The sequence below is a fragment of the Hippocampus comes genome, unplaced genomic scaffold, assembly GCF_001891065.2.
Source record: "Hippocampus comes isolate QL1 unplaced genomic scaffold, H_comes_QL1_v1.1 scaffold322, whole genome shotgun sequence".
NCBI lineage: Eukaryota > Metazoa > Chordata > Actinopteri > Syngnathiformes > Syngnathidae > Hippocampus > Hippocampus comes.
Window position 1 is genome coordinate 1,644,421 of NW_017805137.1, and position 16,360 is coordinate 1,660,780.

Here is a 16,360-nt window from a genome sequence, read left to right on the forward strand (position 1 = left end):
GTGTGTGTGTGTGTGTGTGTGTGTGTGTGTGTGTGTGTGCGTGTGCGTGTGCGTGCGTGTGTTTGCATTTCATGTGTCTTACTTTTGCCAGCTACAAACAAAAAAACATTACTAGATGGATGAATGGATGAATCCAATATGGTGTTTACAGTTTTAGAATGGAAATTCTATAGCAACCAGTCCCGTCCTCCATATTTTAAATCCACAGCTGGTTTCTGAACTTGCAACCCTACAATCTCCAATATACTTTCAAAACGGAGCCACACCTGATTTTGACAAGCAACGAAAGGATTACTGCCACTTGCATGTACTGTGTGCAAGCATGTCGTGCTTCAGTCTATATTTGTGTCACGTATGAAAAAAAAAGTCCACAAGTCTGCTATCAGGATTAAGAGGTTTGCAAGTATTGCTGTCCTAGTGTGTTGAGCAGCAGCCCCAGCAGTCTTGATGACTGTAGGTGTATAATCCATCATCACAATGCCGTGCACAGGGAATGACTCACTCACTCACTGTGTCAGAGTGCCAGAGTGGCACACAAAAGAGTTTGGGATGTACTGTACATTGAGGATATGCTGTCGTTTGGGTCACATCATCATCACGCACAGTGGTTAGGCTACCACTCTCGATTTTATGGATCCAAAGTCACGACGCTTCTCCAAAGCAATGAATCAACCTCGCGCTTCACTGACCCCAATTGCTGGTGTTTAAACAACTCTGATCTAGTGTCCAAAGCAAAGTCCTCAAATATGTGATTGGATGAGTTTGGTATTGAGGCACATGACTTCAACCCCCTCAGACAACTTTGGGGTGAACAGAAATCGCAAAGTAAGCAATGACATTAGAATTAGGAAAACGGAGGTATGAAATAACTCAATCTGAGCTCTTTGCCCTGTTATGTGACCTACTATCGCTTGCGAGCGTACTGGATGTCTTTGTGGCTTTCATTCTATCCCCATGGTTGAGATGTTACATCTTTAGTTTTCTGTCCCTTTCCAAGTATCCATGCAAGCGCTTTTCTTCCTCTCTAGTCAAGCGAGGTCTCGTAGGCATTCACGCTCGATGCGCTCAGCTCGTCCTTGTTCGTGACTCCATCCCTCACCCTCTGTCCCTCCCTCTCGCTCTCCTTCCTCATGCTTCTCTTTTATTGAGTGGTCCTCCCCCATTCTCCACTCTTTGTCCCCCCTACCGATTGCCTTGAGGCTCCTCCCTGTTTAGGTGAACATGAGTGGTGTATATGTATGTGAATATATTGTAGTACAGTAGTATGTTTTAGCATAGATAGCGTGCGTTACATGATTACTAGCACCTAGATGGCATCAGTGAGGAGTTTTCAGTGTTAATACACTTAATTATAGGCAACAACCCCCCCCCCCAAAAAAAAAAACAAGATAATTGCCGTGCTGTGATGAATAATATTGTGTAGTATGATTATCGGCAATATAATCACAATATACATTGATTGCGACAAACACATAATGCAATGCAAAACGAATCCATTTTAAATTGCCATTCTGTAATTGGTTGACTTAAAAATACTGTAGCCGGATTCGCAGGGTTCATTTATCATAGTTACAGATAATAATTTTTGATCATGATTCATCGTTTGAATGCCTTGTATAATTGAAAAGTGTCCAACACCTCAGAATTTCAGCCTCCGAAAAGTAAATATTTTCAGCATCTGGAGTTATTTGTGAAAGCAGACTGATTACCGGTACCTTTGTGCTTTTCAAAATAGGACATTTGCAAACATTGACTTTTACTTTGGAAAACAATGATCAACTCGTTTGACTATTTTCTGACGTGTTACAGAGCTACATCAGAATGAATGTTTTTGCGTTTCCTGAACTGTCTGTTTGAAATCTTGAATACAGGGATGAAAATTAAAACCTGTTTTTTAATCCGATTTATTCATTAATCTGCAAAATAATCAACAGATGAATCAATTATAAAAATAATCGTTCGGTACAGCCGCACAGGACTGTATAGCTACACGTGACTCCCAATATTAGACGCAGCTCTGACAATGCAATACAGTCCTACACTACTATAAGCACAATAATACACTCATACAGATATATTATGAAATAAATAATATAGTATCTGGTAAGCGTATTATTTATGATGAAATATTCAATGTATCACAGACTGAATTTGACTGGATGATACAGTTATTTGAAATGTGAAAACGTGAATGTTGATTGTATCAGGACGTGTTGTTTTTGTGTAGGTGTGTGTGTGTGTGGGGGGGGGTGCGCTGTGTATTTGCTCGTAGTGAGTGCAGTACACACTTTAAATAAGAGTATGATCAGAGAATAAAACGTGCACCATGAGCTCTTGTGTGGTGAACAGCGAACCGGCAAGGAGGAGGGAGAGCTCCGAGATTGAGAGATTTACCAAGTTCAGAGGAGTAATGGGGAGGGAGGAGTGGGAGGATCAGAGCAGGATGCTGGCACACTGGTGCTATTCAGCACACCACCATTGTCAGTGAGAGGCTTTGCCATCATCTCACGCACGTAAAACAAGAAGAACTCACCACCCTTTCATGACTTATTGGTTCTCGTGAGCTATATTTTTCACCATGATACACCCCCTCGCTCCCCCCTCATCTTCATTGTCACTTCAGAGACCCTTCTCCCCACTCACTTTCAGGATATCGTCTTTTCACCCTGTCCCCATCTTAGTACCAGTCTCTGCTCTTTATTGTATGATCAACCGCCATCTCCATCTGCAGAGTCCCTATCCCCTCTCTCTCTGTTTCTCTCTCTTTCTCTCTCATATTTTTTTTACCCGTGTTGCCAGCCCCTCTGTGTGGGGCTCCGGGGTCCAAGAGCAGCTGAGCATAGCTAAACTGCGGTAAGATGACAGCGTCACTGCAGAGATTACCAGCACTTGTGCACTGCAGCTCCGCCAATGGGTGGCAACATGTCGATATGTGTGGGCGCGGAAGGCGTCAGGGTGGTGGAGCCAAAGGGGCTTGGCCAGCAATGTCAGCCGGTAGTCAACCATATCTTATGACTCTCTCCCATTTGGGCATTATTTGATTTAATGGGAATTATTTTCACTTGTTACTGTAATGGAGACTGGACCATGGCTGATGCTGACAAATCTGTTTTCTTTTTTTAAACTCTGCACTCAAGGCCCACTACTGTCATGTGGATTTGATTGGAAGCCCATTCCCACTAATGTGACTTTTGATCGCTTTTCCGCAGTGGTGGCAGAAGGTGAAAACTGGGAATCCAACGCATGACCCATAACGCAGAACAAACATAATTACTTCTCAGTGTGAGAATATTTATACAAAATGTATGAGAAAGAAGAAAAGACTGTTTATGGGCGGCACAGTGGTTGACTGGTGAGCCCGTCCACCTCACAGTGCAGAAGTCCAAATTCTGGCTCGGATCTTCCTGTGTTGGGTTTACATGTTCTCCCCGTGCCTTCGTGGGTTTTCTCCAGGTACTCTGGTTTCCTCCTGCATTTTAAAAAATCATGCATGGCAGGTTAATAGAACACTCTGAATTGTCCCTAGGTGTGAGCGTGAGTGCAAATGGATGTTCGTCAATGTGTGCCCTGCGATTGGCTAGCAACTAGTTCAGGGTTTCCCCCGCGTACTGCCCAAAGATAGTTGGGGTAGGCTCCAACACGCCCACGACCCTTGTGAGGAGAAGCGGATTAGAACATGGATGGATGGATTGATGTTACTGTTTAGAATGTTAAACTAGCATTGTGTGTGGAGATATTAATCTCTATCATTCAGCTTTGTTCCATTTCATGCTGACCTATCACCTACTCAGATTTTTCATTTTATTTAGTTGTTGAAATGAAAATTTCCATCAGATACATCAGATTTATTTGTAACCACACATGGGTGTAAAGAAAAAAAAGGATACATTTTTGGGGTTAAAACGGATTAAGTGCTTTTCCATTCGTTACGATGGGAGATATTAACTTGATTTATGAATGTTTCAAGTTCATAACGGGCGCAAGGAACCAAGATTCCACTGTATTTTATGTCTTCACAAAATTGTTCCGGAAAATGTTTACATTTAGCATGTTCGTACTAATAATACCAGGAAGGATACAAGCTGAGAGATGGAATCAAGCAGAGGTTCGAAAGCAGACATGTGCAGAGAGAAAAAGGAAGGGAGAACGAGCACTGCATTAGATGGTGTATTAAGATTACGTATGAATAAAGCAAGGAGGCTGTTTTGCATGGTGCTGAAGCACTTCTTGATGCTGAGAGCAATGAGCATCAAAGCATGAAATAAGAGAAGTCTTGAATGCAACTCAATTCTCCCACCACTCTCCCAGGGAATTGGAGGGTGTTTCTCAGGGTGTAATAAGGAGGCAAACATTAGAATCCATTCTTTCTTTTCTTATCCCTCACAGTTTTTCATCTCATTTTTCGTTCTCACTTCCTTCGTACCCATTGTTAGATCCACCTAGGCGCTAATATTTAAAATGGTGGTTTCCCTCTCTCATATTCATTCATTATGTACCACGTGACGGCCTCACCAAATTTACCAATGGACAACTAATGATGCCAAAAACGCAAAAAAAAAAAAAAAAAAAGCATTTGGAGTCCCAGCAGATTGTCTGAAGCAGAGCTCAGGTCCCTGAATTTTTTTGTTTTATTTGTAGACAATGTATAATGTTATATATTCATTCATTATGTAACACGTGACGGCCTCAGCAAATTTACCAATGGACAACCAATGATGCCAAAAACGCTTTTTTTTGTTTTATTTGTAGACAATGTATAATGTTATGTTAAGGTTTCCAAGTACATTATTAAGACTAGAAATTTTTACTTAAAAAAGATGGCCTTTGTTTTACAAACCCGATCCCTGTGCAGTTTGCTCGTGTTAAACATAAATAAAAAAAGAATACAATGATCTGCAAATCATGCTCAACCTTTATTTAGTTGCATGCACCCGAAAACAAGATGTGCAATGTTCAAACTGATAAACTTGATCGTTTTTAGCTAATAGTCATTAATTTAGAATGTTATGGTTGCAACACATTCCAAAAAAGCTTTTTCATCTAGGCCAATGCTTATTTCAGGAAGACAATGCTAAGCCACATCTGCACGTCTTACAAGAATGCTTTTTCGTAATAAAAGCGTGCTGGTACTAGACTGGCCTGCCTGCAGTCCAGAACTGTCGTCCATTGAAAAAAGGGGGTGCGTTATAAAGCGTAAAATACGACAATGGAGAACCCGGACTATTGAACAGTTGAAGTTAAAAGTTGACGATTATTATTAGCTGTTTTATGAATTGATGATGAATTAACATTCTTGTGCAGTGTTTCCTATGTGTTTTCCATTGCATCCTTGAATGGGTTTCACCTTGTGACTGATGTGTTTTGACATGCTGACACAATATCATCGGCCAAAACCTTTCGGTTCCGTCTGACGAGTCTTCTGACACACTGTCATTTTCTGATGTCGCGCCAAGGCCATGCGGGTCGCCACATCAAAAATTCTGCAGTGTTTTTTTTCACGTCAATGATGCTTGTGCACGAGCTACTTCCATTCACACAGTTCTCTACATAATGTATCAGAAATGCTACTTTGTTTTCCTCTCAGTGGTTTTCCAGTCAGCCGCAATTTGTCTTTAAAATATCCTCAACTGAGCTGATGTGTATCGATTTTGTTCCTGTTCTTTGTCTGCAGAGTCATAAGAGCTCTGGGTTTTTTTTCTCATTGAAATCAATGGCGGAGCAGCAGTGTGTAACCGTACAACGTGCTGAAGTTTCATTAATTAAAATGCCTTCCTGTCCAGCTTTATCATTTCAAATATGTTCTTTATTGATTAGCTGACTATACACTGAATGTCCGCCTGATGCAATGCTGCATTATTTTACGCGCCATGGGAAGAAGACTCTTCCCACTCACTGGCCACAACATTAGGTACCCTGATTTGATCCAATAAGTGGAAAGTAGTAGCATTACAATGAACAGGATTTATTTTTTTAATTCTTGTGAAAAAAGGTGCAATGTTCCATGAATCAAGTGAGTACTGCTGATGTGGCAACTCGAGGAGTATTTTGTCAGGCGGTAACCCAGCAGTCCTCATCGTAGCTATGTTATACATTTTTTAGTCATAATTTTGTGCCTTTTTTTCTTCGTTTCCCCCCCCCCCCCCGTATATTATGACTTTTTGTTGTAGTATGTTTACCTCTTCATTATTTTCATTGACACTGTCAAAGCAAACTAATTGTGGATGTAGCTTGCAGCGGCTGCACTACATTATACAGGTACAGAGAGCTGTCGATATTTCCCTTCTCATGTTTTTAAAAAGGTCAGAAATATTTGTCTATATACTGTGTAGCATCATCCTTGTAGAGGCAGTGCGGCCAGTGAGAAATTGCAAGACTCACAAGCCATTGCTTGTGGACACAGAAAACAATATTAGGTTGCCCTGAGATGACTCCCAACCTTTCTTTTGGCCATTTAGCATTTAGCGACAGACCTCTCTTTGTTCCGTGATGTTATTTTTTGAGTTACAGTATATGTGACACTACAGTGTACTGCCCTGCTCTTTATTGGGGCCAGCATTGCTGACATCATGCGCCGAGATGGCGTGCAGCAAGCTGGAGAGAACATCGATAAATTCATTGCATAATTGACTGTCCTGTGTAGGGTGGATTCATTTGTCAACTGCTTTTAATGCACTGCATGTAGGAGGGAGCGCAGGTGCTTTCTTGTTCAATTTGGCGCCTGTCTGCCTATATCACTAAATCCCTTGATGAAGTTTCAAAGATGCAAGATATAAGGTGTGTGTTTTCTCTGCTTTATGATGCACAGTTTCCGCATTGTTCCGAATGCAGCCCATGTAAAATTTTGCACAATAAAGAATTTTACGGGGACCCAACAGGTATTGTTCTCAGCTAAAGCAAGGATTTCTGCAGACATTATCGAGCGTAAAGACACCTTGCCGTTAGGTTTAGTGCAATGAGGGTGAATAAAATTTACTGCATGGTCATATACACTATGTACATTGTGTAGCTCAGCATATCAAGCAAGACCAGATGTTTGCCACCCAGACTATCCAGATTAAGTAGTTCTCCCTTCAGATGGCAATCATGATGATCAATGGACCAATGATCTCATCTTATTTAAAAAAAGGAAAATAATGTGATGAAAATGGTTGCAGTCTATGGTTTCGTTGTGAAAACAGCTTCCATATGGACTCAGCCATTAAGAACATTCTGCACTAATCGAAGCACAAGTCCAATGTTTCTCTATCTTTTCATTTTTCACATTTTGCCTGCAGAACTGTGTGTCTTTTTTTTTTTAAGACTTACATTCTAAAACCATTCTTAGCTCAGTGTCTATGACATAGAAGTAGATTTAGACAATGTTATAATATGCACAAAGGATGTTTATATATGCAGTCGCTATGCATTGAGAAAAATTGTTGAATGCACCGGAGCATGTAACCTTTTCATTCACCCTGTAACATGATGACATATGTAAGCTGTCCACGGTGGTAACCGCTGTCCCTGAAAGTGTTAAACTACAGAAATAGTTTCCATCGGAGCTAATCACGTTGCCTTCAACAAACCATCAAAGAACGCATTATTAATCCTGTTATGTGTAAATAACCTTTCTAAAGACCGCAACTCTTTTGGAAGATTTTTACAAGAAAGTCAAGTTCTGTCTCTCTGCTTCTCTTTGCAGGGAGCATTGTTTACCTGGGGATGATGCTGGGCGCATTCTTTTGGGGAGGAATGTCAGACAAAGTTGGCCGCAGACAGTGCCTCCTCATTTGCATGTCCACAAACGGCTTCTTCGCCTTCCTGTCGTCTTTTGTCCAGGGTTACGGCGTCTTCCTTGTTTGTCGCCTCGCCGCAGGGTTCGGGTAAGACTGCTGAGATCCGGGGTCACGCGAGCGCCAATTTCTTTGCTGAAATGATTTGTGAAAGTCAAGACAGTGATGTGTGCATTTTCGTGTTGACTTGGCATCCCTTTGTATCAAGTGTTGCGGTCTCCATCCTCGTTACTACTCCCTTTGCTGACGAAAAGCTGCAATCGATTTCATTTAATGATCACTTAAAGCCTAATTCAAACTACGCAGCAGCACAAGGACTTTAAAACACTTTAAATATAGATCAGATGTTTTGCCCTGAGACATCTACTTTCACTGCAGGTGCAATGCACTGTGAATTATACAGTTTTATTGCGAAGAAAATACACATTCTCAAACGTGATATACACCTGAAAAATTGATGTGTAAGATGTTCTTAAGATGATTTTTTTTTTCTTTTGCAGATGTCAGAAACGTATTCATTTATCGACGCTATGTATATTATTGTGGTTGATTTCCTAGGGAACAAGTTGTGAGTACATCCACTACATAGCCAGGAGAATTTGGGTTTGAATCTCTGTTGGAATAGCCCTGTTTGGATTTTCCACATTTGTTTGCGTGGGTTTTGTACGGGTATCCAAAAATCCGCCAAACATGTTTCAAAAATTCATTGCTAAATTGCCCACGGGTTTAGATTTGAGTATGAATGGATTGTGATTGTGGTTTGAATCGTAGTGCAAAATCTAATAAATAAAGTAAATGGTGTCAATCAAAATCGAGCAATACCATTTTTGGCGGATCGCTTCAGATTGTGCATTTTACCCAGTGTTTTGTCCAACAAGGGTTTATCAGTACAAATCCGATGCACCTTATTGAATTTACCGTAATCATAATCAACAGCCACAACAACAACAATAATAATTATAATAATAACATAAAATACATGATGTATTTTTCTAAGATTGGTTCCTAAGCAGACTGTAAATGGTTAGAGAAATCTCCTCTCACTACAATAGTAAATATGTATACTAATGTAGTGATGTTGTAACTGTTCCTTTCGGAATTACTGCAGTGATTGCAGCTGAAGCTTACTGTAATTAAAAACTGTCATTGCAACCTTTATGTCAAGGCAGGTTGTATAGTGTGTGTCACGTTGTGCTGTAATCCAAGTAATATTGTGATCGAAAAGCCTTTTAAGCCCCATTCTTTCATTAAGGAACTCACATCATGAAATTAAGGTTGAAAAAAAAAACATGCAACGGCTCATGCAGCTACTGCGTGTCCCAGTTGAAAATCTCTAATTTGCACTTTTCTGTGCTTCTTGCAGGATAGGAGGTGCAGTGCCCATTGTCTTCTCTTTCTTTGCAGAGGTTTTATCGAGGGAGAAAAGAGGAGAACACCTGAGCTGGCTGTGTATGTTTTGGATGATTGGCGAGATCTACGCATCCGCCATGGCTTGGGCCATTATACCGCATTATGGTGAGTTTACCTCACACTCGCTGGAATAAGTCAGATTGAAGATATGCACTGTATATACAGTACAGATTTGAAAAAACTGTATATACAGTATAGATTTTTAAAAAAACTTTTTCCAGAGTCGGCTATGAGCGACCTGACTTATGAGTTTTTTGAGATACAGAAAAATCTGATTTCAATATACTCACAAATTTACTTCCATACCCTGACTTTTTTTTTATATTTTTTTTTTATGTAGGAGCATTTGTTTGCATCTGTACTGATGGCACAAATACAGTCATGGAAAAATTACTGGCCCAGCCTTGACACTTCAGTGTCATGTTAATTTTATTTACCTGGTTCAACAAAAGCTTCAGTGGAGCTTCCATTTAATAGGTGGGAGGGGTCATCTGTTCAAGCTGATTGTCTGTTTAACTGCTGCGGTGTTTGAGGGTTAAAAATGCAGAGTACAGTGCAAAATGATTCAAAATATATTTTTATATAATTATTTTTTTCCACTGGTGATTGTGGAGGTTATGATGGTGTGCAACTGGTCACTTTCAAGAGCCGGCAACTTAGGACATCACAATTGGATGCCATCCATAAAGAAATTGCCCCTTGATCCAGTCTGTATTGTAACAGTCACAACCCTGAAATACGTGAACCAGTCTCTGTCCGTTAGTTGAGCCACAGCGCCAGTAATCAGCAGTGGCCAAATCTGGAACTAACACACTTTCACTATTACTGTATAATTACTGTATGACGTTTTGACTGGATTGGATACGATTTTGCGTCTGTTAAATTTGACATCCACAAAATTGATTGTCCGAGACATTTTCTATGTTTTTCCTAATAATAACAAAATTCGCGTAAAACCGCGTTACACTGCCAACAACAGCACGTACAGACAATCCATATCTTCCTTTCTGTCAGTTAGTCACATGGAACATCTTTCATGTTACCAGGCATTGAATGAATTAGGAATTGAAGATGGTCTAATAATTATTTCAATGAGTGTAGATGAACAAAGATATATTTTTAATGAAAATAAATAATAATGTTTGGATAATTTCCTGCATCGTCGCTGATCTCTGTCGGCACACACGTGTGCCGTGGCGCACTGCTTGGGAAACATTGCCTAAAAGCATCAAGTTAAACTGATACTTGATGAGATATTACACAGCACTGATGTCTCTGCAGACACAATCACCTAATAGCATTGATTTGCTCCCACGATACAAAGTACAGAGGTTTAAAAGGTTAACTTTATGCATGAAAGCTTCGGAGCGGACACTTTGCCAGAGTGGAAGATGTATTTCATCAGTGTGTTGCATTTCATATCACCCATGGATATTCATGAAATAACTAGAAGAGCTTTCTAATTCATTTCCTCCATATATTTTCATGTTTTTTTTAAAACCTTTCATCTTCCATCGAGCCCCTCCTCACCTTGTTTTGTTGGCTCTCTCTAACTCTGTCCTTCCTTTTATTACCTCTCCTTCCTCTCGCTCTCTCTCTCCTCCCCATCTTGACAAAGTGTTCTTCTTGATCAAGCATAATTAGGTTTTTCTCCTTGCCTGACCAGGACAAAGCTCGTGCTCGAGATGATTTATGGCCAGACCATGCTTTGGCCAGCCTGTGATAGCATTTGTGTGTGTGTGTGTGTGTGTGTGTGTGTGTGTGTGTGTGTGTGTGTGTGTGTGTGTGTGTGTGTGTGTGTGTGTGTGTGTGTGAGTCGACGGCAGATCATGTATTTGGTAACTGTGCCTTCAGTAAGGATTTAAATGACTCAACCCACCACTTAATTCCACTGCTATCACATCAAAATAGAAAACCATGAATACAGTACAAACAATACAACTGCATGAAAATGTGCCACGTACATCATCTGGAGCAGTTCAGAGTTAATATTTATCTAATAAAATGACAAATCATTTCAGCAGAATACATCGTACTCAACAGAGACAGTTTTTATGTGTGCAGACCGCGAGAGTGTTTTGCTAGCTGAAGTTGGCGGCAACGAGTTTTGCCCCGACTAGTCATTGAGCGGACAGAAAATGCTGACGTCATGAAGGTGGTTAAAAAAAACAGTTCATTTGGTAATATTGTTTAAGTGATTGTGAAAGTTCTAGGCAGATTGAATTGACATGGCAGCACATAAAGGCTAAAATCAAATTGGGCATCTACGTTGACATGCTAAAAGTGGTGCGGATAAGGGTCAAGTCAAGTCAAGTAAAGTTACATTTATTTCTATAGCCTTTAATAACAAACAGTCTCAAAGGGCTTCACATGCCCACAGTTGACAAATATCAACGACACCCCCTGATCTTAACCCGCAGGAGGGCAAGGAAAAACAAAAAAAAATTAAAATTACAAAAACATCTGGGGAAAAATGAGATATGTAACAAAATGAAGAGAATAGACGACATGTATGTAATTGTAAATAAAGCAGGAGTCGTAGTGGTGAAGGAGAGCTGATTTGGTCAACCAGACATAGTCAATTATGTACAGAATCCGAGTAATGAGATTTCCAATAGCGTGAGTGAAACACAAACCCTGAGGGTGAAAGAAGCTAAGCTCCATTTCTGGAGAAAAGGCAATCACTGCTGAACAACTCCATCCTTTCTCGGTTTCTTCGTATCACTTGCTCTGTGCACGCGGAAGAAGACAATCAAGAAATAAAAGCAGTCGGACAAAAGGCCAATTTACTCTGTAGAATCAATACCTCGTGTGAAAGTCATTGTTTTAAAAGTAACAGTTGGATACAAAAATTCATTCCTGAGTGGTTATCAATCAAAAGTGAGATTAGGTAAATTTGACAATATTTTGTCTAAATAAATCTCGACCATTTTTTTGTATCCTCTCAAATTCTATATAAATAATCAACCGACTGGTTAGAAAAGTAGCAGTGAGTGTATCACTATTAAAGCAGATTATATTTTGAGATGAATCCTCAGAAGACATTTTTGTCATAACCCATCCCCTCCCTAGCATCCCCCTCAAGCTTCCTGACTACCACCTACGCCTGGTAATGGATAATGGCACTGTTCCCCGTGGAGAAGCATCTCCATGAGGCACGATGTGTCAAGAGACGTGGGAGGTCACGGCTGGCACTGCTGCATGATTTTTTATTTTTTTTTCCTGATTTCCTCACAAAACCAAAGGCAGTGACAGCACATTAAAGTTGTTGTTACTGGTGTTTTGTCGCTGGTCGTTTGTACAGTTTACACACAGCACACAAGATATTTGCTTCAATCACTGCACCGATTTATTTCATACTGTATGTAAACAGGCAAAAAAGAGTACGTACACTATGTTTGAGTTGAACAATTTATGTTAATATTTTAATCAATGGTTATTCATTTTTGTTAAACTGGGATAGGCTACAGCTCGCCCATGACCCTCGTGATGATAAAAGCGGTTCAGATAATGGACGGATGGATGGATGGGTGCACGGATGGATGGACTGATGGATGGTCATGGAATTTTATCGGTTCAATAATAAAATGAGTATTGTTAATGTCCCCCTCATGTATCAATAGGCCCATTGGCCAGATATATCTTTTCTTTGTTTTTAGTACAGTGGTACCTCTACTTACGAACGTCTCTTCATACAAAATTTTCAAGTTACAAAATGCCTCAACAGGAAAATATTGCCTCTTGTTACGAAAGAAACTTCAAGATATGAAAGGTAAAAATACAATACAAATACAATTGGGGGCGGAATTCGGGCATTTACATGGAAAACGCGTCTCTACTTACAAAATTTTCTACTTGAAAAATTTCTTCCACAACCAATTAATTTCATACGTAGAGGTACCACTGTACATCATTTAGATGTCTGCACCTGCACCACATGTACGTGTGTGTGTGTGTGTGTGTGTGTGTATATACCAATAATACATGAGGTAACTGCTCAGAGGCCAAGATCAGGTGCAATAAAATTTAACTCAGCTAAAAGCACTCCATTTCTTTCCAACACAATCAATTAACTGATCGCAGTTCATTTGTTGGATCAAAGACATTCATTCCTAATGCTAAACATCTCCAGCCCTCTTTCACATAATTTATGGTCCCTCCATGTTTGCAATATGATCTTAGCAGATAAAGTGCAGCCTCTTAATTTACATGCTTTTGCCATAGTGGCGCTTGGCAAAATAAACCCAGTCCATGGTTGACTTGTCTCTGTGCCTCAGAGCTCTTCAGTATCTATCCACAACCTTGACTGTGCTGTGTCAAATGTGTCTTGTGTTTATTTCTCCATGGTCTCGTCGCGTGTTTCCCTGTATGTGACACATCAAAAAAAGAAAATTAAACAATATACAATGTATTTAATATTGACTGTTCAAAATGTCCAAATTGTTCAAGCAAACGGTGTTTCTTAGTCGAATGAATATTGGTTGATATTATCCCATGTCCTAATCCCTCAGATTCTTCTTTTAGTCCCTTCCGAGTGCCACTGATACCGTGCGCTGTTTGCAGGATGGAGTTTCAGCATGGGCTCGGCATACCAGTTCCACAGTTGGAGAGTGTTTGTGGTCGTCTGTGCTCTGCCTTGCGTGTGCGCCGTGGTCGCGCTTACCTTCATGCCCGAAAGCCCCAGATTTTACCTTGAGGTACAAATCTGCGCATTTCCGCAAATTGCTTACAAACCAAAATTTCAAGCTTGAAATTATTCCTGAAAATCTTGCCGACTCTGCAATATGTTGTGTTCTCAACATTTTCATTCAATGCAATATCACTGTTGCAGCACTACTACACTACTCCAAACTGTTGCTGTTGCTTAGTAAGCTGCTGCTGATGCCACAAATGTAATTTTTTTTTCTCTTTCTCTGACGCGCTGCCTGCTGACAGGTGGGGAAGCACGATGAAGCCTGGATGATCCTCAAACAAATCCACGACACCAACATGAGAGCGCGTGGGCAGCCGGAGAAAGTCTTCAGCGTGAGTTTTATTTCTTCCTGGTGCTCCGCTCTGGTTTGGTTTTTTGATGCTTGAAAGGAAGCAAAGAGGCTTATTTTCTGCCACAGCTGGGACAGGTTTTAACACCCTCTGGCTCTCATAGAGGGATCACATCTGCGTGATGACATTTTTTTTTCAAAGCAGTTCTGTGTCATTCAGGCTTATTTGCAACCAGAACTGCATGTTAAGTAGTTAAAATATTGATGCTATCAGCTTTCGTGGAATCATTTTCATTTTGCATTGGAGAAAAGCTGAATTACCCCAGGTTTTAATATTTGTCACCGCTAAAATCATTGACAATGAACTTCTTAAAAAGAGCGAACATTGAAGGTAGATTCAGAATTCTCACTGCATTTAGTATACTGAAATTAGATCTACATACAGATAGGTTAAACAAATTATAACACTATTAAATTGAGTTGTAACAGAAAACACACAGGCATGGGAAGAACATGCAAACTCCACACAGGAAGGAGATTTGAACCCATGACCTCTGAATTGTGTGGCTGATGTACTAACCAGCTGCCCACCATGCATAACATTATTTTTACTGAGGTGCATTCAGAAGAAACGATCCCCATAAAATATCAAGAATCAAAAGTAGTCCATTTCAATTCCCACAAAACGATTGCTTATTGTCATTTATTTATTTCTCAGGTTAACAGGATAAAGATCCCCAAGCAGCTTGATGAATTGATCGAATTGGAGTCGGAAACCGGGAATCCAGTTTCCAAGGCTGTTTTCCGGATGAAGGCTGAAATCCACGGGGTGTGTTCTTTCAGCGCTTTATTTTCTGTCCATTTTTCTCGTATCAGATTTGTCTTTGGGCTGACGGCAGAATTCATTTCTTGTCCCTCTTCAGATCTACCTGAATCTCATGAAGTGCTTCAACTACCCAATGCGAGAAAATATGATGCGACTCGCCATAGTGTGGTTCACGCTGTCTTTCGGGTGAGCATTCTAATGTCATTTGCGCTGGAGAAGAATCAAGTGCAGTTTCCTCAGTCAAATATTAGCAATTGCATATCTGTCATCTTGAGCTCTCTCCACATTGAGAAGATGCACATTGGCCAAATCAATCACTATCTTGGGATCAATACTTCTCAGTTGGAGCTGAGACAGATAATAGCGAAGGCTGTCGGGGAGTAAAAACAACGTGGAAAATTGCTGGGGTCTTTAGATCGTAAATATTGTTCTGATTTGCAGGTATTACGGTCTGTCTGTCTGGTTCCCTGATGTCATCAAACACCTCCAGGCAGACGAATACGCCTCCAAAGTACAAATCCACAACAACGAACGCATCGAAGACTTCACCTTCAATTTTACCCTAGAGAACCAAATACACAAAAACGGACTTTTCATCAACGATCGGTAGGCCACTGAGATTAGCGGGTTTTGAAGGTTTTCCATTTTCTGCAATAGCAGTATTGTTTTTCTCTTTTTGGTGTTTATCGGTTGTATTCAAATGAAGGGCTTGAGAAATTCCTTTAGAGTTATAGAAGTAAGAAGTAAAGGACTGACTTTGTGATTGTTCCCCCCCTCATTCAGATTCACCAACATGAAACTCAAATCCGTCACCTTTGTTGACTCCACCTTTCGCAACTGCTACTTTGACGACGTCACATCGGTGGGATCCTATTTCCATAACTGTACTTTCATCGTCGCATTCTTCTTTAATACAGGTGAGATGCTTCTAGCGGGTTCTTATTGTCTCATTTCTGGGTGAAATTGTGATTTGATGAAGTGTTGTTTGTGCGTGTGCAGACATTGACGACTCAAAGCTGATCGACGGCACCGAGGTGGTCAACAGCACGTTCACCCACAACAAGACCGGATGCCAGATGACATTTGATGATGATTACAGCGCCTACTGGGTTTACTTCATCAACTTCTTGGGTACCTTGGCCGTTCTACCGGGGAACATCGTGTCTGCTCTTCTCATGGATAAAACAGGCCGTCTGTCCATGTTAGGTAGGTTAGGAAGGGTTTTCTTTCTCAAATTATGATCATCCATCCGCTGTCATGGCGAGTGAGGAGACAGACATGTTAATTCGAAGCCCGGATCGCAACAAGCATCACCTTCATGAAAGTACCTCGTGGTTCCTTATGATGGGCTTTGTGTCTTTGTGCTTCAG

General features: G+C 40.5%; 1 protein-coding gene across 3 annotated transcripts in view; it reads left to right on the forward strand.

The window, feature by feature from the left end:
* Positions 1-16,360, forward strand: part of sv2ca (synaptic vesicle glycoprotein 2Ca) — a 31,678-nt gene that overhangs the window by 12,538 nt on the left and 2,780 nt on the right. For 2 of the 3 annotated variants that reach the window (XM_019867035.1, XM_019867034.1), the window contains exons 3-11: positions 7,682-7,862; positions 9,136-9,287; positions 13,746-13,879; positions 14,118-14,207; positions 14,883-14,993; positions 15,088-15,176; positions 15,432-15,596; positions 15,774-15,907; positions 15,990-16,196. In XM_019867035.1, coding sequence (XP_019722594.1) covers positions 7,682-7,862; positions 9,136-9,287; positions 13,746-13,879; positions 14,118-14,207; positions 14,883-14,993; positions 15,088-15,176; positions 15,432-15,596; positions 15,774-15,907; positions 15,990-16,196 — 1,263 coding nt within the window. Of the gene's footprint in view, positions 1-7,681; positions 7,863-9,135; positions 9,288-13,745; positions 13,880-14,117; positions 14,208-14,882; positions 14,994-15,087; positions 15,177-15,431; positions 15,597-15,773; positions 15,908-15,989; positions 16,355-16,360 lie in introns of those variants that run through there. The other variant, XM_019867036.1, reaches the window with a different exon arrangement.